General features: G+C 34.4%; 2 protein-coding genes across 2 annotated transcripts in view; one reads left to right on the plus strand and one right to left on the minus strand.

The window, feature by feature from the left end:
• The window catches only part of LOC147074394 (heterogeneous nuclear ribonucleoprotein K homolog), a 210,327-nt gene extending 198,933 nt beyond the window's left edge, over positions 1-11,394 (minus strand). The window contains exon 1 of the mRNA XM_085943661.1: positions 11,229-11,394. The gene's annotated coding sequence lies outside the window, so the exon portion shown is untranslated. The remainder of the gene's footprint in view (positions 1-11,228) is intronic.
• Positions 11,395-12,764: 1,370 nt separating this feature from the next.
• LOC147074395 (uncharacterized) lies at positions 12,765-20,824 on the plus strand. Its single transcript, XM_085943665.1, has 5 exons — positions 12,765-12,919; positions 13,023-13,144; positions 16,281-16,413; positions 17,564-17,745; positions 18,653-20,824. Exons 1-5 carry the CDS (start codon positions 12,832-12,834, stop codon positions 18,767-18,769), a joined length of 642 nt encoding a protein of 213 aa, XP_085799791.1. The 5' UTR covers positions 12,765-12,831; the 3' UTR covers positions 18,770-20,824.
• The last annotated feature ends 918 nt before the right edge of the window (positions 20,825-21,742 follow it).

Here is a 21,742-nt window from a genome sequence, read left to right on the forward strand (position 1 = left end):
TTCCTGTTTAAATGAGGCCGTTTTTCTTCAATTTTGTTTTTTAGCTGGTCCAATAAAGATGCATAATAATCCCCTGTTATTGTTTTTCCTTTTTCCAAATAGTCAACGAAAATAATTTCACGTGCATCCCAAAATACAGTAGCCATAACCTTACCAGCTGATTTTACGGTTTTCGCCTTCTTTGGACATGGTTTGCCTTCGCAATCCACTGCTTTGACTGTTCTTTCGTCTCGGGAGTATAGTGGTGTATCCATGTTTCATCTACAGTCAGAAAGCGACGAAAAAATTCATCCGGATTGCGTTGCATGAGCGACAACAGGGCTTTAGAGGCCACCACCCTATTGCGTTTATTGTCGACTGTGAGCAAACGCGGCACCCATCTTGCAGAAATATTTTTCATGCCCAATTTGTCATGTAAAATAGAAATGACGCTACCTTTTGAGATCCCTGTAACCTCAATTATCTCACTCAACTTTAATCTTCGGTCACTTAACACCATATCGTGGATTTTATTGATCATTTCTGGTGTAGTCACCTCTACAGGACGTCCTGAGCGTGGTTCATCCTTTGTTGATGTACGACCACGTTTAAATTCATTTAACCAGTTATAAATAGTTGCAAGTGAAAGAGCAGATATGCCGTGAACTAAATCCAACTCATTTTTTATTTCCTTTGCTGTTAACCCTTTTATATTAAAATGTTTAATAACAGCTCTAAACTCAATTTTCTCCATTTTTCATTTTTTACAAGCAAATTTTTTTTTTAAATGTACGAGAAACACACAACAACCCGACCAATCTGATTGAAACTTCGCAGCATACTGAATCGGTAGTGCCGCTGCATGAAAACAAACCGCTTACAGTACTAGTCGCGCCACCTGTCGGCTTTTCTAAGGACTTATTGACCCACCCTCGTATAATGAGGATCACACTTTATGTGGACGAAAAGATCACGCGTAGAGTTGGGTTTCGGGAATTTCCCGACGGGAATTCTCGAGATTTCCCATCCCGAATCTCGAGAATCTTTTCTCGGGATTCAGGATTTCTTTATTATCAAATATTAATTATTTAAAAACGATTTTCTATATGAAAAAAGTGGACATATAACACAAAACGTTCAAAGACAGATCGGGGCATTCAACGCAATTAAGCCAACGTCGACTCAAAATGAACGCAATGTTTGCAACATCACGGAATTCTGCGTCTCAAAGCGTAGGTACGCGATTGTCAGTCTGAGTTTTTTGAAATTCTATTTTAATAAGTTATGATTTGAATTATTTTTGTTTTCCTGCTTCTATTTTGTTTGTCTTCTTAAATAAATAAAAAAAAATTGGAATTTGTCAGTTTTTACACTGATTTTAGGATTTTTACAGTTTTTTTTTTTTAAATCTCGAGAATTCAAAATTTCATCATTTCGGGAAATCTAGAGATTGAGGTTTCCTCGGGAAATATCCAACTCTATTCACGTGCATAGAATGCCGAAGGAGATACCAGCAAGGCAGGCTGTGTACACAACCCCCGAGGGCAAAAGAAACTTAGATTCCTGGTCTACGCCACTGGAGTTTTAAGAATCATCGGTTAAAGCAACTGAAGAGTTTCAGCACTGGATCGTCCAGGATCGAAGAAATTTTTGAAATAAATAGCATGTTAACATAAAATGCAAGAATTATGTGACACATTAAGTAACAGTAAAAGTTAGCAAAAAAAACTTGGTACAACTTTGTAATATAATAAAACGCCGTTTAAATGTTAGACATGTCTTCCACCAAGCGTACACAGCCGAAAATGCTATAAAAACTTCAGATAATATGAGTAAAAACTTGGTTAGGTTAATCCTCTCGTATTCTTCATACGGTACTACGAAACAGACAGTTTTATGGGACTGATCTATGAAAAAATAAAGTGCTAAAAACAACAGCTGTGAGACTCAAATAAGATGTTTGTACTCAGATACGCCCACATGTCAAACTATATGGAGCGATTAATTTGCGCCAATATTAACTGAATGTTATGATAATAAAATAACATTCATTATTGTTCTATTTTGGATACATTTAAATTTATTCGAGTCGTCACTAAACGATTATTTAACGTTTACCTTTATTTGTAAAAAAAAAATAATTCAATAGGTAGGTACGAGAATTTACTAAATATCTTTTATAATAGATTGCTTTACGGTGTAGGAAAAAAATCACGAGGTGGCAGTGACACCTGTCAACATTGTTGATGATTTATCATATAAATTTTATCCAATATTTTCGAACTGAATCGAGCATATTTTTTTATAGAAACTGACGTTTTCAAAGATTTAAAATTTTCAAAGTCGTGTTTCCTATCCTCACAGAACAGATTAACAAATTATTTCAGAGTTCCCTGATCATAATACTGACGTGATGACGCGATGTGACGTCATTGACCAACAGATGTAGCTACTGTCATTGTATTTTCATTTATGCATGTAAATTTGCGTTATTTAGATTCCCTGCTTCCCTGCCTATCCAACACTATATAAATACACATATTATACTCTGTACTTCTACTTTTTATTATTATTACAACGTTTTTCTTAGCTCGTATTCTTATTTCAAATCTTGCAATCGATTTTTAACTAACTTCCCGACTAGCTAGACATTTGAAACTTTTAGAATATATCAGAACACGATGCCAATGCATTTTTTTAATACTTTTAGTCATCTTTAAGCAGAATTAAATTCATGTTCAGTTAATTCTGTTTTGTATGGAAAGTTATTTCGGAAGAAATCCGTAAAAAGTAAAACTATTATTGGTTGCTAAGTGGGTCCTAGCAACTAAATTATTAATATTAATATATACGTGCGTAACTATGGAAATCAATATGACATTTCAGTATTATTTCTATCAAGTACAAATTTTTTTGATCGTTTAAGCTAGTCAAGTCAAGTTTATATGATTAAAACAGAAACAGAAAATTTAAAAACGTATATAAAAAGTTCTTTTTATCTTGTAATTATTTTTAATACTTTTAGCCATCTTTAAGTAGAATTGAATTCATTTTCAGTTAATTCTGTTTTGTATGAAAAGTTATTTCGACACCATTATTGGTAATTATTACTTGTCGTTTACCGTCGTGCAGGCGCCTGTTACTTAAAACTACATACCTACAACGTTTGCAATATGTACATTATTATGTACCTATATAAAAATATTACAGCCTGTGACTCATATTATACCTACCTACAATCCTACAATGCATAAAACAATCATTTAACTTACATATTATGTTGCCGAGGGTTAGAATCCCGTGTCTGGCAAATTCGCATGGACCTGCCTGACGAATGGCCAAGATGATGATGGATTCATTCATAAAATTTACAGAATATTGAATTATTTATCCAACCCAAACATCCATGTACCTGCTACCTGTCACCTAAGTCAATCATTAAGGCTGTACCTCAGTTGAGGCACGGTCTAAAAAGATCGTGGCTAGGCGATGCGCGGATTGCGGGTGCAAATGACGCATGCCAAACGAAATATAAATATATAAATCCAACATACGTCCATTTTATGTTCTGTTTATTGTTCTATTAGTAACAATAATAATATATTCATTGACATGTTTTCTTTTTAAAGTAAATGGGTAACGTTTTTAGTCATCTTTACACGATTTAAGAATTAATAGGCCCGTCGCCATCACGAAACAAAGTGACATGTTTCCAGCTCGACGTTCTCTCTCAGAATGCGAGCGAGTCCAAAATCTCGTCGCGCCTATAGTTGAAAATTATTTGCCGTTTCACTGATGGATCACCTTAAGGGGGAGACAGAGAATAAAAGCATTTTCCAAACCATTTCTGTAGATACACGATGGATGGATAGAAATTTCAAATAATACTTGAATTAAAAGAAAAACAATAGCTGTCAGTAATGCAGTCGAACTACATTACTACACGCTTGTGGGAATATCTATTTCCATGAAAGAATATTACAAAGAGAAAACGACGATTTCCCAGATACTAATATGTATGTACAAATACGACAGAAATGAGAACGGGAAAGACGGTATTATACTAAATAATTGAACAGCAATACAAAGGCGGTCTGTGAACTGTACCCTATGTAGTCGCACATAGGTAGGTAATGTAAGTACTTACCTATTAATGTTGCCAATTGTATTTTACAAAAATATGCCATACACGGGAAGAGTGATATACATAAGACAATTAGAAAGAAAAAATGATTTTGATAATAGAGCGTGACACGCGCCCTTTCTTATATCATTACGATTGAGAGTTTGCTTTGACAGTGGAGTGTACGCCTGCTTCTCGAAAAGAAACACTATGCGATTTTGAGTAGGTAGGTAGGTACACAGTCGACGCAGTTATCCTTGCCGATTGAACGGTTAGAGGTCACCTTTTTCGTCTAAAAACTGCATTGTCACGGGCAGCGGATACACGTCTGCGGTCTGCCTGTCGAACTGGGAACCGAGTTCAAACAATTGCCAAAGTGGTTCGACCAGGGAACTCAGAAATAATATACTTAAATAATAATATAAAATAATAATATTATCTGTTCTGTGGATTCGACTAAACTTGGTATCCACATGGCCATGTCGGAGTTACATTCAGCTGACTTAGACACGTGGACGTCGTCTTTGTAGTCTGCGAGGACTAAATTCGTGTTGTTAAACACCTTAATGCATACCTGCTATAAATACCTGTACTATAATAGTCGTAAGACCATTACCAATGCTCAAGAGTATTACTTTTCAACTTTAAGGATCGATGTGACCGAATCTTTGGGGCATACCAATCAAGTTCATGAGCCAATCAATGTGGTAGCAATTTCATGACATATGCTCCTTATAGGCGTAGTAACACGGATTTCGCAAGTGTGCCTCAAAAGTGATATACACGCTGCATGCCGCGGGATGTGATGCTAGACCGAGGATAATGATCACGGCCCCACGAGGGGGGGGGGGGGCTGTGTGGCGCGTCTACCTTATGAGTGAGATAAACACACATCATATTTTTTTCTAATTGTAAAAAGTCGCCTGCGGGACTATTTTACGTCAAAAGTATTACAAATTTAAAATATGTGGTTGTGTGACGGAATTTTTGATTATTGTGTGTCGATATTTCGACAACTCCATAATTCAAATGGCTGTATTCAGTAATACAAAAAAATCGCTAAAAATACACTGAACACCTTTATTTTAACCTGGAACACCATTAGGAAAACGCTTTCGAAGACGGTCACACTGCCTTTAACCCTGCGATAGGTAGGGGGGGGGGCGCCAAAGAGACTGGCCTGGGAGCCCGCTTCAGGATGTGGGAGACACGATAGTGATACAACATTGTGATTCTGAATGCTGGAGCGTGATAGGGTGATAGAAGTAAAATCCATATAATTGATAATTATATTTAATTAATAATTATTTCGACTATTTACCAACCTAGCTACGAAAGTCAACATATTAATATAATTATTATTATTGAAATATCTAAAGCCAAGCCCAGGTCAATGGACCCCTTGAGTGATTTATGATTACTGATGATTCAAGACAGAGTAACACCGCACCAGAACCACACTACTTACAAATCGAGCTAGACGAGAGGATACTATCATGAATACATGACATCATAATCCGATCCAATGTGAAATTTATTCAAGACGAGCGTCAAAATGTTTGTGGAAATCGTGAATACAACTCCGCATGAGTATGACAAGATAAACGACAAAATATGAAATATCTGAGAATCGCGCGTAGAAAAAAACTGGGGTTAGATTTGTACTTAAGATTGGGTGTATTTCAAAACGGGCTAACGTTAATACATCATTTCTAAATGAGATGTTCAGCTAAACGGCTTTAAAAGTAAAATATAATAATATCTACCTAACATTTGGATAAGTGATCATGTGTTTAGGATTTTATCAGCAGTTCATCCATGTCACGTGATGTATACACATGCACACATGCTCTCGTGGCGCAGTGCGTAAGGCGCTGGCCTTTACATAATATGGTATTGGTTAGTTTTTAAAAATCAATTAAACCCTGTCTTACCAAACCATAATAGTTTTGGTATATTTTGGGCGATATGATACAATTATATATATAAATTAATACATATTGTTGGTTCATTTTTTTAAATTCATTAAACCCTGCATAAACCAAACTATAATGTATAAAAAATATTATTTATCTATAAAACATTAGATGTTATGTATGATTTAATTGCATAATTTTAAGTATTTTTTTACTATTTATCTAGTATGGCTTGGTTTTCGCAAGGTTTAATTGAATTTTAAAAACTAACCAATACCATCTGTAAATTGTCGTCTTATTTCAATGAAAACAAATACCCATTACTGACAAAGTTTAGTGTGCACCATTTTTGTCGGATATTAATAGCCTACTTCCACCCTTCGCGACTGCTAAGTAGATGTCTACTAACTTAGAAATATTATAGGAAAACGCACCACTTAACTAACCCCGTAGGTAGAACGATGAGCATTTGCAACCCGGGAGCAACTACCCGAGACTTTCTTTAAAAAAAAAACCTCATGGGAGAAAAGCAAAGAAAAATAAGATAGTTTTAATATTAACTATTTCTTTTAGTCAACGAATAAGACACAAGATGATTTCAGAATGTAAGATTTTATATACTGAATATACATAATTTGAAAACATCTCATGCATATACACACTAGAAAAATAGTAGTAGAAATACGACACCCGACGGGACTTGAACCTGTATCTGCTGGATTCGCGCAATTATAACGCAATTCGTTAAGCATTTCATGGAACAACTACTACTTAAAATCGTCGTAATTATCTAAGGCGCCCATAGTTTAATTGGTATAAAACATACTGGCGCGAATCCAGCAGATACAGGTTAAGGTCCAAATATTCAAAAATAAAATAGAAAAAGCGACCGTATTGACTATTATTGTCGAAGAGATCTTCACGCTCGCCATATTATGCCACATGCCATATTATAATATGGCAGCCGGTATTGAATAAACCAACAAATTACAGGAGAAGTACATTATATTGACGTCTGTCATATCACACGTCATGCCGTGCGGAAGGATGAGGTGGTGTGGGGTAAATATTGCACGGCGGGTAAGTGGGCATGGTCGATCGGTTTGTCGTTGCCAGGCGACCGTTTGTTGACGATTCCCTCGCGGGGTGGATGATGATAATTAGGAGCGCGGTTTTACCTCCCCGCGGCGCCCACCCCGCCTCGATGACACACCGCCCCATCCCCCGTGGCAAGAGAGCGGGCCGAGGAGCATGCGCGATTAGTGAAAAACTTACAAATAGTTCCAACCGCGCGACAAAACTGAAAAAATACGTCATACTCGCTGTCATTATTTACAGTTAGTTAGTTTCGAATAATACAAAGATCTTTGGCGAATTATTGACACCGTTTGATTCAAATGTCGTGCAAATGTCTAGCATCTTATAACTGCAACAATATTTTAAGATAATTTCCTGTCTACAGTATATCTACGGCAAATAATTTTCAACAGTAGGTGCGACGAAATTTCTCACTCGTCGCCTGGACTCGCCAATCGGAGACCGACAGTCGAAGTGTGCGCACGTCGATTTGTTTTGTGATGGCGTCGGAGGAATATATTCTTAAATCGTGTAAGATGACTAAAAAACTTTACGTACCTATGTAGTCAAAAAAGAAAACATGTCAATGAATATACTATTATTATTACGAATATAATAATAAACATAACATTAAAGGGACGCATGTTCAATTTTTATGACAAATTATATTTCGTTCGGCTCGCGTCATTTGCACAATCCGCGCATCGCCTATTCACGATCTTTTTAGACCATGCCTCAGGCCGCATCGAAATATTAAAACAAACATTGGCCCAAGGTAGTCGCACCAATTTATGGTATATATTTTCAATTACGATAGGTCTTGTGTGTCGTAGAATGCCAAGATGAGTGGGACCACGACCCTCAGCCGTGGGGAAGAATAAGAAAAGGCAATATTCCATTAACCTACATAATTAATATTTTTTCCGTTTCTGAGGGGGGTTGTGTGCGCGCCAGCACATACTGACTAGTGTATTAAAAAGTTAGTACCTATATGAGAAATCTACAATGGGAATGATGCCCAACAATAAATAAAATTAATGGTTCTGATCATATAATTTATAATACCACGATAATGCAAGGTATAAAGTCAAAGATCGAAGCATTTAGCTAATTAATATTTTCATACATTACACTCGGTACACAAACAAACCCGCTCAACTCAATAAGTATTATTATTACATGCAGTGTAGTATTCCACTATGTAATATAATAATACTTATTGAAAGAAAGATATCAATCGTTCCCACAAGACAAAAGAAAATCCTTGAAATAGGGAGAGAGGCATTGTTAAGTCGATAAGATTGTTTTTCCTTTTTACCTTTGAACGTTTGAAAGTACTTTGGTACCTCCTCACATGGAACATAGTTGAGGTCAATATTATCATGTACATGTATGGATGCACACAACAAATGTTTCATACCAGTAGGTACCTACCTACGTATAGTGTACGTTTTATAACTTTGCACTTTTTACTACACTGATACGCCTATGTCCTGATTACCTCGCATAAATTAGATCAAATAATGATATACATTTGTATTAATATAAATGTAGTAATAAATAAATAAATAGATAATATTGATGTAAAAAACATATTTTTAGAATAATTATATTACTTCATTTTCATCCTAGAACCGGAGTGCAATGTTATGAAATATATACTCTACTGCCCTATTGTGAAACGTCAACATTGAATTCAAGAGGTTCAAGCCCCATGCTTACAAAACGCGGTAAGGAGAGATGCACGTGGGGAATAACGCACAGAGATCGCAAAAAAATGGCAGACATAATATAATACATAGCAAAGTGGATTGCTGGACAAACCTCATCATAGAGATATTAAAAGACCTAAAGGGTGGATCAAGTTTAGTGGAAGTACGTAGTAAATAAAGATTTAGGACCGAGAGTAGACGGGATATCAAAAGATAAACCTCTATAAAGCAAATTATCTGTTTAGCAAAATAAAGTTTGGTCTAGAATTAGTGCGTAATGCAGAACAGAAACAAATTTCCACAGGATACAAAATTGTATTTGTAATCCAGACATTGATGAATTGCTGATCCGGTTGGTGTTAAAACCAGGGATCAAGGGTGGGTCTGTATCGATAATAGTGAGTTTAATAATAATTAGCGTTTCCCAATTAATTTAGTCACAGAACCCTTTTTATTATTTGCAAAAATTAACGAACCCCTTAAATTATTTGGCGTAGTGTATAAAAATGCTCCACATGCGACGTTATTAATTCGCGCTACGAATCTCTTCAAGTTACGGATTTTTGAAAAAATCTTATACCTACATGCTGGAAAAGTCTTATTTTTTCCTTGAATGAGTCCAAAATTATAACTTACGAGACAGCGAACAAAAACATGGTTTTTTCCTTTCATTGTGTGAATATATCGACAAAATAGTGCGTATGTATTATTCTTGAATAGTCCCAATACTCCCACCCAATGTGAGGGAGAGATAATCCCGATTCATTCTATAAGTTTTATACTTTAGTGTAGTCGAGTCGTTTATCTCTGTCTGTAGCTTGATAACGGCGTTACAAACGAAATAGCTATCGACTTAAAAATAACCCTTAGAATTTAATATAATGTAGGATTATCATTTTGTAAGATAATGCAATTTAGGAAAACCACAAAATGTTAGTTGTAGCATCAACCATTATGTCAGGTACCACACTATGATGCCACCGACTTCTGAATGTAAAAACAGTGCCAAGAGGTGATTATCCATATTTTCATATATAATTTAAAATTATCGGTACCTACTGCAATGATCAATTTTTAATAACATTAACAATCTTCCCTCAGCACAGTTTTAAGTGTAAATAAATATTTTTGTTACTCTTCGTTACCCCCTTTCTTAAAATTCCATATTACAAAAACCAGAAACCCCCTCGTAGAACGCTTAATTCCTTGCGGACCATCGTTTTGGGAAACGCCGCCTTATAGAAGAAAAATAATAATCCGATCCCTAATCAGCTTTTCAAACGCTTAAAAAATACGCATTGACAACTGTATTCGTGTTTCAAACAAACCCATTTAAATACGTAGTTAAATTAACGTATTTAAAAAAAATAAACAAATCTTCAAAATAAAATTAATATAAAATGCCTTTTGCATGAAGGTCACCCACCAGTCAATGTCTCGTGTCTACGGGCTGACTGTTACAATCAAATTAAGCATCCGATAATTTCGATAAAAATGTGCTACCATACATTGTTGTTGACAGTATTTGTCTAAATACTGACAGTCAATTGTATTATTAATCGTAAATATTAAAAAAAGACACATCTAATAATATTATAATAACTAGGACTATAACTACTAATTTAAATAATTTAATAATCGGTGCGTAATACAGTATAGTCGGGAAGGGCATTTTTAATAGTAAGTAGGTACATCAATTAATTATAATCATCCAAAGTTAGGTAGGTAATTATTTTACTACTAGTAGGTACCTAGTTACTAGTAAAAATACTACAATATTGTTGGATTTAATATGAGTAGATAAAGCGACATTCAATCTATTCGATACAAATGCATTTATTTCTGTGGTTTTAAATTAATGTAATGGTCTTGAATAGGGCAGAAAAAAACAGAAATTATTTACGTTTTCTTTCATAAATTTCGAAAATTGCATGTGACAATCGGAATGACTTCGTAAATTCTGACAAGTCTAATCACTCGCCGTAATGGTCATGTGAGTACATTATGACATATTGAGCGATACAAAACGTTGTCAAATGATAACTCAAGATTTGCGACAGATCGTATTATGTTTTCAGCGATAAAAAAAACTTTTTTTGCTTTTTATTTCAATTCACGCGCGGTATTCCGGGCGTGATGCGAAGCCATTTCACATTAAAATCGTTATCACTTATCAAAATGCGTCGACGGAATAAACGTTGTTATCTCAAAGTCAAGCTTATAACATTTTTAGATTTTCTTACTTAAATTGCGGCTCAATTAAACAGCGACAATACAATAATTTTACGTCTAATGAAACTAACAACGGCTGTGTGTCAATCAAAATAACAATACAATTTTGGATTATGACGCCGCTGTATTTCGCCCGCTATATTAAACACATCTACAGAAATACACAATCATGCAAAATATAAGACTTACAGAATAGTGTTCGGCTATATCAGATCTGCAAATACTCCCACCACAACTTAAAACCCACACGAAAAATGGCGTTGCTTTTCGCGAATCCTCGCAAATCGGACAATTTGTGATTTTCGTAAAGGATGCTCCGACAAGAAGCACTTTATCGGCAGTGTTGTCACACTGTAAAATCACAATGGCGGTTATATAGGTAGGTAATTTCTAATTTACGTAGGTATTTATAATTCAATTATAATATTAATCTTTTTTTATGGAAATTTATATCAGTTTTATTCAAAATGCTTTCTTATTTACTTCCATGTGGTTTTTAAAATTAAATTCATAATATTCATCAAACGTTTTGATTGAGTAAGATAAAACAAATAAAAATAATACATTAAGTAGGTAGCTACCTATCTATTTTTTAAATTTCATGTTCAAGTCATTATTATTTTATTGTCTACATTAAACCTACCTATATTTATTTTATTCTTTTATCATTTGTAAAATATTAATAGGTAATCAAACAATGCCTTCAAACATTTCATAACGTACCTACCTACTGATGACCCGCCATAAAAATAACATTGCTGTTTTCAAAGTTCCAATAAAATGATAAAGGTATTTAACTATTTCTCTGTGAATAGAAACAGTGCAGGTTTTTGTGCATTATTTAGTTGGAAGCGTTACCATGGTTATTACTGCATGTCCACACATAAAAATAAGCTGCCACTTCTAGTACCTAATACTTTTATGAAACTGTTTCAATAATTTAATATTATGTAGGTAATTTTTAAACATGAATACCACAAAAATATAAATGTCCTATTTAAAAAAAAAATTGCAAAGGTAATCTCTTTGGTACCTACCTACTTACCTAAATATATTTTATAATTTTGGTAGGTACTTACAACTATTACTAAATTTATTAAAAAAATAGTTTTCTTCTCAAAATGCACAATCTTCAATCTAAGAATAATAAATTACCTTTTCACAAAGAGATTGGAAAGATAATATTATTATTATTTTACACTGAGAACAACAATAACTAATGAGAAATTATTTATAATCCTTTAATAGGGGAAATATTTTTTTTACTGTAGCAACAGTTTATGTTGCTAGTTAAATAATGAAATATTCCTTAAGTACATAGTTACTATGTATACCCAACTACTGATATAATAATTATTATTATCTAGTCTTTTACAAGTTGTTTTTGTTATTATAACTAGTAACCTACACAATGTACACACAAAAAATATACCAGCAGCATTAAACAACTAAATATAACTTGAAGAATAGGCTTTCTGTCAATAAAAATACTCACGAAAGAGCATCAGGTTACGGATTTTTTTTACATCAGTGGAGATTTTCATTCAAACGATTGGAATCAAGACATCTTCTTTGACTTTTAATAATTCATGAACCATTCAACTGAATTTAATATTTTTCCAAAGAGATTGGATCCTCCCATTTTCAATCTCTTTGTATTTTTCTACCAAAATTGTGAAAACTAATTTTTAGTAATAGCAATAATTTTTAAAAAATTTCGGCGCCAGCTTGTACAATTAGATGTCAAGTTGTATTAATAATAATTGTTGCTTTCAATTTTGATTTTGTCATTATGGAGCCCAGCTCCAGCCAGTATTATGTAAAAAGAGAAAAAGAATTAACAAAATCTTTGGAAATATTGCAAAATAAATTAACAGCAGGTACGATTAGCATAGTATTTGACATTTTAAATCTGGTATTTAGTATCACAGTAAAACAATATTATTATTAGGTACCTATATGTTATTTGTCTTTTTGCTACAGTTATATTAAAAGTGGATGACACAAATTCCAAGGTTAAGCCACTGAAGAGTGCTCTGCAACTAATTATGAATGAAAATAGTGAACTGAGGCGCTCTATACAAAAAGAAAATAAAGACATTCAGGTAAATAAAACTAATATCCAACTTATTGTTGTGTCAGCCATTTTGGATTGAATCTGTGGGAATATAATAAAATCCTAACTAAAAGCACAATCGCATTCTTCTTCTTTAGGTACTGTCTTCCATAAACGGTTGCTGACCAAATTGCAGTAGGTATAGGTCGCATAATGAAAGTTGAGACAAACACAGATACGAAAGATTGTGTATTGGTGCATTTCTGAGGCAACGGGCATTGCACAACGTCTACGAGAAACAGCGGTTTGTCTTGCTTACGCCTACTTATTGCGCTTATAGCGAAAAGAGGACAACATGCCTACACGTTGATGTCGATTTAAAAATTTGAAACATTCTGTTTGTAGACAATGCGTCTGTGTGAGTATTGCTTCGCCTCAACTCTTGTTAACACAACTATACCTATCTACATCTCCCTATACTGGGCCAGTCGTATCATATCACCAACGTTTTTGACATAGAGCCACTTAGTGAAGATAATGTTTCTAATGCTCTCTACCTTTCCCTGCATTATAAGGTGGAGTAAATCATACTTCTCATTGTGAAAAATATGACCATCGTCTGCACTTATACCATAAATAAAACGTCCTCATTGATAATAATATGATCAGATCAGAAAAATTTTATGGTATGCCAATACGACCACATCTCAAAAGCCTCCAGTATTCTTATAATCTGATAATTTAACCTTTTCTATGCCTCACGATATTACTATAGCAGTATCTGACAGGACACCCAAGGTGGCCGCGCGGCTTAAGCGTTGGACTATCACGCCGTGGGTCTCAGGTTCGAATCCTGGGTCTGGCAAGTATACATATTGTTGTTCAAATTGTGTGTGAGTCAGGGTATGGACCTTATAGGTTGAGCAAGTGGCTGACATCCATTTCTCGTAAAAAACAAAATCTGTTAATACAAACCTCTACTCTGTGGAGGCCCATATGATCCTATTAGGATCGGACATGTTCGAAAAAAAAAATCTGACAGGCTGCAGATTTTGAACGACACACCGTCGCTGTAGGATTGGTCTGTCGAATAGACCAAATGTCAAATGTTCAGGAGACGAAAAACAAATTTGATTATCCTATATTTAAATACATGAAGGTATTTAAATTGTTGTTTTTAAAGCATATGAATGCTGTTTTCATTACAAAGCAATTTAAAGAAAAGGATGGTTCTGGTGAATTTAGATACAAAAAATCATTCTGCATTCAAAGGTTGATTTCGACAAAAACGGATATTCGACAAACCAATCCCATAGCGACGACATGTTGAATGTAGAGCGAAGCTCTTATTAAAATCACTGTAGTACCGATAATTTCCGACTTAGTATTTCATAATTATTCGAACAGATGTCACTGTGTGTTTATTATTTTAGATTATGCAAATCAATCGACAGTGGCTAGTAATTTGAGTTTAAAGTCGGGCGAGAAATTTGTATGTGCGGCTTTTCGATCACGGCCTCATGGAGTGAGATAACTCACTGAAGGCATAGAACCGGTTCACTTAGGTTTCGTCTTCAATTCAGTGATTCCCAATCTTTTTTGTTTAGCTGAACCCTCAGAATATTTTCTAGGAACTCGAGAAATCCCTATCTTGCCCACATGTATTAAGGTCCAAATAGGAAAATTATTAAATTTAGGTACATGAAAAACCAATAGGCATCGATACAGTGGTTATAGGTTCAAGCCACGTCGGCCATCATATTTTTAATATTATATATTAATATAAAAAGTTTTACATTCTCAAATCTTGTGAATTAAGTACCTATTCGTTGAAAAAAAGAAATAGTTTAATAAAGAGTCATCATCATCATCAGCCGGGGTCGATCCACAGCTGGATGAACACCTCCCGTAGCTCCCTTCACTTTTCTCGGTCATTAGTTCTTCGCTGCCACATACATCCATCGAACTTTGGATTAGTCCTAGGAGTTAGTCCATCCAGCTGGTTTTCGGACGTCCCTGTGGATGTTTAGTGTTCCTTGGGTACCACTGTATGGTGGTATTTGTCCAGTGGTTGTCTAGTTGCCAGGCGTTATGTGTAATTTAATGGCATAATTTAAAATATTTTATAGATAGAAGAATGTTTTTTTATCTTATATGTACCTACTATGGTTTGCTTCAGGTAGATGATTATGACGTTTAATGGTCAAGAACTAGTACTTGCAAAACTAAAGTCACCGCAGAGAGCCACCAAGGATTTGAAGGGTCGAAACGATATTGTCAGAATCTTACAAAAAAAATTAATTACAATTATTGTCAAAAATTGGTAAGAGATAATTGAGGTGTTGAGGATAAAAAAAGTAACATAATATATTTAAAAAATCATTTAGGTATTAAATGAGTAGATATACATGGGAGTGATAAAGCATGCCTTTGGCGAATAGCTGGTATCCTAGCGACGTGGAAGCTTGATGGCCAGTGTACATATGGCTTGTAGCTAGATATGTACATCTATTACATCTATAGTTATGTGCGAGTAGCAGTCTGAGATGAAGATGATGATATGTGACATAAAACTTTCAAATCAAAACTAGAAAAAGCAGAAAATAAATTGAAAGACATGGAGAAAAATTGGATTAGCAGACCACTAAACTGCTGCTGTTAAATGCTCCATATTTTAGGCAATATGATTTACACCAGTTCATCATTAACTCATTTAGTGCTAAAACCGCGACTGGCGCGTTCGGAGTCGGCCATTAGATATAATTAATGTGTTATTTAAATGTGGTAATTAAAAGGTTAGCAGTGATTATGTTAAGAGAAAGCTCATCAGGCATCAACCTCAGTAAGTAGCTCACTATCCAAACATTGATGATCGGATACATTTGGCCAAGGATAGGAAGATGTAATGCAATTTGGTCGCCAACCTTAGATAGAAGACAGAATCAAAAAAAGAAGAATAAAAATATACTGATTATGATATTTTATAAGTAAATAAAAAAATACTACATTACTTCATGCAATCAAGTTAATCGGTAAAATGCTGAAGATGAAACACATTTCAACCACGTCCCGTTACTATAACTGTTCAAGTGTGCACTTTTTTTCATTTACCTGTCGTTAACCTCACTCCACTAGATGCCGTTCGTCACCAGTGTATAGACATAATACTTTATTTTCATTTGCAGGAATATTCTTTGAAATCGGCGGATGTCCAGTGGACACGGTTAAAATTGGAGCTGGCGGCGCAATCAGAAAAAACAATGACGGAAGTGTATTTTAAGATAATGGAACAACACAAGAAAAACTCTCCGATCAACAGTAATAACATAATTCATTTAAATATTTATAGCCTACTATCTAATTCAGAAATTAATTGGTGTGCGACAAACGATTGGGAAGTGTGCCACAATATATTGTCGCATAAAATAAAATTCACTCAACACCATGTGGTTTGTTTCACATGACACGATTACAGCAACATTAAAGTGACTACTTTAGCAAGTGCGCATACTGCCGATTGCACCATTTCATATAAGAAAACTATTATTGTAGACATAAACCAATAAAGTATAAGTTTATGTTATTATTAATAGATAATAATATAAAGTAATAGACAATATGAAATTGTTATTTTTTCAAAGTAAATGAAGAAATTATAATATGTAATAGGATTCTGTCTTTCAATAAAAATACCAATTACATTAATCATATTATTATATGTAATCTATTATGGCTGCTACATACTTAGGCTAAGCCCAAACGGAAATTTCTTCGCTGAAATTACTTTGCAGTAAATCCATTACTAAACATTGCAGCCAAATTCAATATTCCATGGCAGATTATCAGTCGACTGCCAACGCTTATTTACTTGTGCACGCGACACCGACTATCCGCCGAATGTGCCGCGTTGCATTAAGTAACGTACAATGCGACGTTGCCGATCTGACGCTGACGGAAGATCTGTGCGCGGAGGGCGGAGCAGACACCGAAATTGAGCGGCCCGCTAACTGACAATCGATCTTCCGCGTAATGTGCCCGCTGACGGCAAATTACATATAATACAATGTATTGGTGTTCCGTAGCGCATCTTCCGCGACGGAATATCTGCGTATTTTCCTACTACCGTCCATATATGACGTCATGCTTTAGGGGGGGGTCTGGTATAATGTGATGATTTGTGACGAAGAAGGCAGAGAAAATGTGATGTCACAAAGTAAACAAAAAATATAAAAGGATCTGAAAACACAATATTGGTGATCGGGGAGACAGGCGGGTAAAACCTTATGTGACGATGGGCGGGGATGGTAAAAATTGATTAAAAGGCAACATTAACACAAATCATTTAAGCTTGAAACACAAAAACGTTGATTACAACAATTATTGAATTGTGGAAATATCGGTATTTGGAAATAAATACTTACCTGATTTTTGGATATAGCTGTTTTTCATATGAATATTATTTCCATAGATTCCGAAGCTCTGAGGGTGCCTTACGAGAAGTTATTGAAACATGACAGTGGAAAGAAGACGGAGAAGGTGAATTATGCGATGTCGGCACAAGTCCAAGAGCTGGAAGAGCAAGGTAATGTCGCCCGGCTTGAAAACCAAAAGAAACTCTCTGAAGCAAAGGAAAATAATTATATCTTACATGTTGGTATATTTTTTTTTAATTTTTACTGTCACAATAATATAAGAATTATCTATTATTTTACAACATCCGCCAAGTCCGTAAAGAAACAATTATGGTAATTGGTCTTTTTATGTATTAAGTTTGGAACAAGTCTAAACTATTGGATCGGTTTGGACTGAACTGAATATATAGTCAGAATAATTATTGCTATTTGTCCATAGACACAAAATCAGAAAAACATGTTTTCCAAAGATTAGGTATCTAGAGAGATTCATGTGAACTTTTTGTATGACAACATTTGCATTTAATGCGGCCTTTAACAGCATTGAAACATGGCGACGTAAACAAGATTGCAGCTCATTTTGACATGTTGTGTTACTTACTGTACATATGATTCATTGTTATTTATGTTTGTTCATCTAAATATTCTATATAATTTACCATAAAATTCAATGAAAATGGTTCCACAGTTGTAACACTAATGCAAGTCATTTTTATCTCGGCACAATTGTGTCGATAAAAGAAAAAATATAATTTGAACCAATTGAGACATCTGCGTCCTACCCATGACGAAATTGCATTAATTTTGGCAATCACATTTTGCGGTTTGAATCAGAGTACCAATAATAGGTACTTACCTACTTACCTTGAATCCTAGCCAATGTCAGATCTCTCAAAATTTTTATCTCAACATCACTTGCACTTGCTAATGAATTAATAAACTATCTTTTTTATTCAAAGAGTAATTCACAAGATTTAAGAATGTAACATTCTTTATTGAACATACATAATTTGATGTCCCGTCATCCGAATTTCGTTATCCAAAATCGCATCGAATCTTGAAAAAACGGTGTTAGTTTTTATGTTTGCTCTGTCAAATAAGTTGTAGATTCTGTATTGTCACATTAAAATAAAATGTCTTTTCAGAAAAGAAATGCGGCTACACTGCTGCGATTGAGAAAAAGCTTACAGGAGTCCGAAAACGTAAGAAAGAATTTGATCGAGAAAAAAACCTTGATAATGATGAAATTACCAAAGAATTAATAAGAAAATGCTGTTTATTTCATACTTTCTACATCAATATTATTATATAATTTTATTTTCACATATTAACTGACTTAGAACGATAATGATAAAAACCCCAATTTGCAAAATTTCCAGAGCGAGTTTTGCAACTCGAAGATTCAATTGTTTAATTATTATTGAGGTGCAGAGGATTAAATTTAAAAAAATGAGTAGGCGGACATTTATCTAGTATTTACAATCGCATATTTAACTTTCATCGGTACATTAATTTGTATTCATTCAATTATCCGCACCCCAAGTTGGAGTATTTAGACTAAAGACATCTTCGGATTAGACTCTAGGAGCACGATACAGAACCATACTTAGGCTTGTAAGTCCCTAAGATAGCTACCTAAGATGTTTAACCGGTTCTATGCCTTCAGTGAGTTTCTCGCTCGATGAGGCCGTGATCGACAGTCCGCACATACAAATTTCGCGAGTTATCTCGTCCGACTTTAAACTCAAATTACCAGTTACTGTCGATTGATTTGCATAATCTAAAAAATTAAAAACACTGACATCTATTTGAATAATAATTATGAAATACTAAGCCACAAATTATCGGTATTACAGCGATTTTAATAAGAGCTTCACTCTACATTCAACGTGTCGTTAAAAATCTGTGGCCTATCAGATGCTGCTATAGTAATATCGTGAGGCCTAGAAAAGATTAAAAGGCCATTATCGGCAACTTAGATTGTGTCGCCTACATTATCCATACATAATAATAGGTAGTAAATTAATTGAAAAAGGCAGTGGCACATGATGAATTCATTTAAAATACGGCCAAGACACGCCTAAGTTGAGCTAAATTAGGAACTCTGGATGGTGTTTATTTTAAAGCTAATCCAGATGGTTCTGCATCACGCTCTAAACGATTATATTATAAGTTTCAATTATATATTATGTTAATATTGCTAAAATGACTATCATTTACCAGTCACTGTAACAGAGAGGGACGGTAGCACAGGGTCTGGAGTCTGAAGTCCCAATCGCTGGATGAAATTACATAGTATAATTCCAATCAATATGCACATTCCCTAGCATGTTAATAATGTCCCCCATTTTCCTATAATTGGTAATTGACTCATAAAAGTGTTTTACGTTAGTCAACTCACATTATAGTAGTCTTTTTATGCTTTTTTATTTTTATCTGGAGAAGAAATGGTGAATAACAAAAGTCACTGTTTAGTTTAAACTGCGGTAGATTTTTACATTATTAGTTAGTTAAGCTTAATTTTGTATGATAAATATCATTTAATGTTAGTATAAGCAATAGAGCTTAGTGGTGTAGAATCGATATTTAAAAAATTGCTAAACATAATTAATATAAATAGTGTAATTGCCATGAATAGTGCAGATTGATATATCATTTGATTACGACGTGAGAAACTAGCAACATCTTTAAATAGTATGAAATTATTAGTCTGTTAATTGTAACTAATACTATTATGAATATTACTAGCACCACACATTGGGGAAATTAGAAAGTTTCAGAAATATTTATAATGTTAATTCTGAAATTTTTAGATTAACCTGACTGAACATCTTGGAACAAAATAGATACTATCTACTATAGGTATTTTATTATATCGATCACTATCAAAGTGTGTACCTATTATTCTTTTAGCTTGTTACAATAATTGTATACCTCTGTCCAACGGTTAGTCTTCGCCACTGACTAAGGAGGTAATCATCTTGTTGATAGGTACAGGCTTATCTTATATATTAACTTATCTGTAGAATCCCCAAAATGGAATTATCAACTACAATAGGACACCATTTTGAAAATGTCAGATTTTTTCAGTTACGAGTCTTGATTGGGTAGTTTTTGACAGTGGCTCCCCCATCCCATTCTTCAGATAAGTTTGTAGGGCTGTATGATATTTTAGCGAATTTAAATTTAGAAGATACCCCCTTGAGATTTATTGATTTTGTTATGTTACTATGGTAATTATAAATTTTAAATGTCATGTTGCCATTGTTTGTTTTATTTATCTTTGATACAAATAAAATAAAAAAAAAAACTGTTTTAATAAGTACCATTGATTTCATTGATACTAATTTCTAATATCACTAGTAATTCAATTTTCTATTATTTTATAAAATGTAAATTTTACAAGATTGCTTAAAATATATAAGTACACTAGAATTCTTTTGAGATTGACAGCTCAGTTCGAAACCAAAATAAACAGTAGGGAATTGAAAAGTATTTTGGAGTTTGAATTAAAAGAATCCGCCTGATGACACATGTTTGATTAGTTAAGTACCGATAAAGCTACATCAACGAAAGGTAAGTAAAATTGAGTATATATTCTAGAACTGAGTTATTAGGTGTTCCGATCTGCCTGTTGAGCTGGTGACCAGGTTCAAATACTTAAATACCACAGTTGCCGACGATGGCAGACTTTCCAGTGAGCTTTGAGTCTGCATGGGTATGGTAGGTATGCATTCAGCCAGCTTGTAGTCGCATAGAGGTCAAGGCTGTATTCTGTGATGACCAAACGTTGAATGCGTGCGTGCTACCTGTGAGACATGGCATCATACCAAGCTTCAAGTCTTGACTTTTGGAATGTATGTCTCCACCGAATCTTAGGGATAAATTGGTATGACTGCGTTACAAACATTCGAGTTTGTGAACGGACATGGAAGCCCTCGGTGATTGAATGGTTGGGATATGTGTTCTGGTTGCTGCCAGAGAGTGCGAAACTACATCAAGGGTTATGTTGCCGTGGCCAACCCTCCCTACGATGGTACAAAAGTTCTTATTTTTGTACCCCCATATATATAATCACGTTTATTATATTTTACAATGCATAATAGGGTATAAGGCCCAGTGACAGTACCTAGTATAGTAGAAGTGAAACAATCTCGGAAACATCCAGGCTTTGAGAAAATCATATAAATGTATTGGACCTCATCAGGAATGAAACCAGGAGTTGTGTGCTTATA

Source organism: Rhyacophila brunnea, unplaced genomic scaffold (assembly GCF_057557595.1).
Source record: "Rhyacophila brunnea isolate RB1 unplaced genomic scaffold, BYU_Rbru_1.0 scaffold_16, whole genome shotgun sequence".
In the NCBI taxonomy this organism is placed as follows: Eukaryota; Metazoa; Arthropoda; class Insecta; order Trichoptera; family Rhyacophilidae; genus Rhyacophila; species Rhyacophila brunnea.

What these genes read in the sequence shown, in the direction of transcription:
- LOC147074395 (XM_085943665.1), top strand. Translation starts at nt 12,832, where the DNA reads ATGGAGCCCAGCTCCAGCCAGTATTATGTAAAAAGAGAAAAAGAATTA. An exon ending in GAAAAACTCTCCGATCAACA is followed by an intron (nt 16,414 to 17,563) that starts GTAATAACATAA and finishes TTATTTCCATAG; the next exon opens with ATTCCGAAGCTCTGAGGGTG. An exon ending in AAAATAATTATATCTTACAT is followed by an intron (nt 17,746 to 18,652) that starts GTTGGTATATTT and finishes ATGTCTTTTCAG; the next exon opens with AAAAGAAATGCGGCTACACT.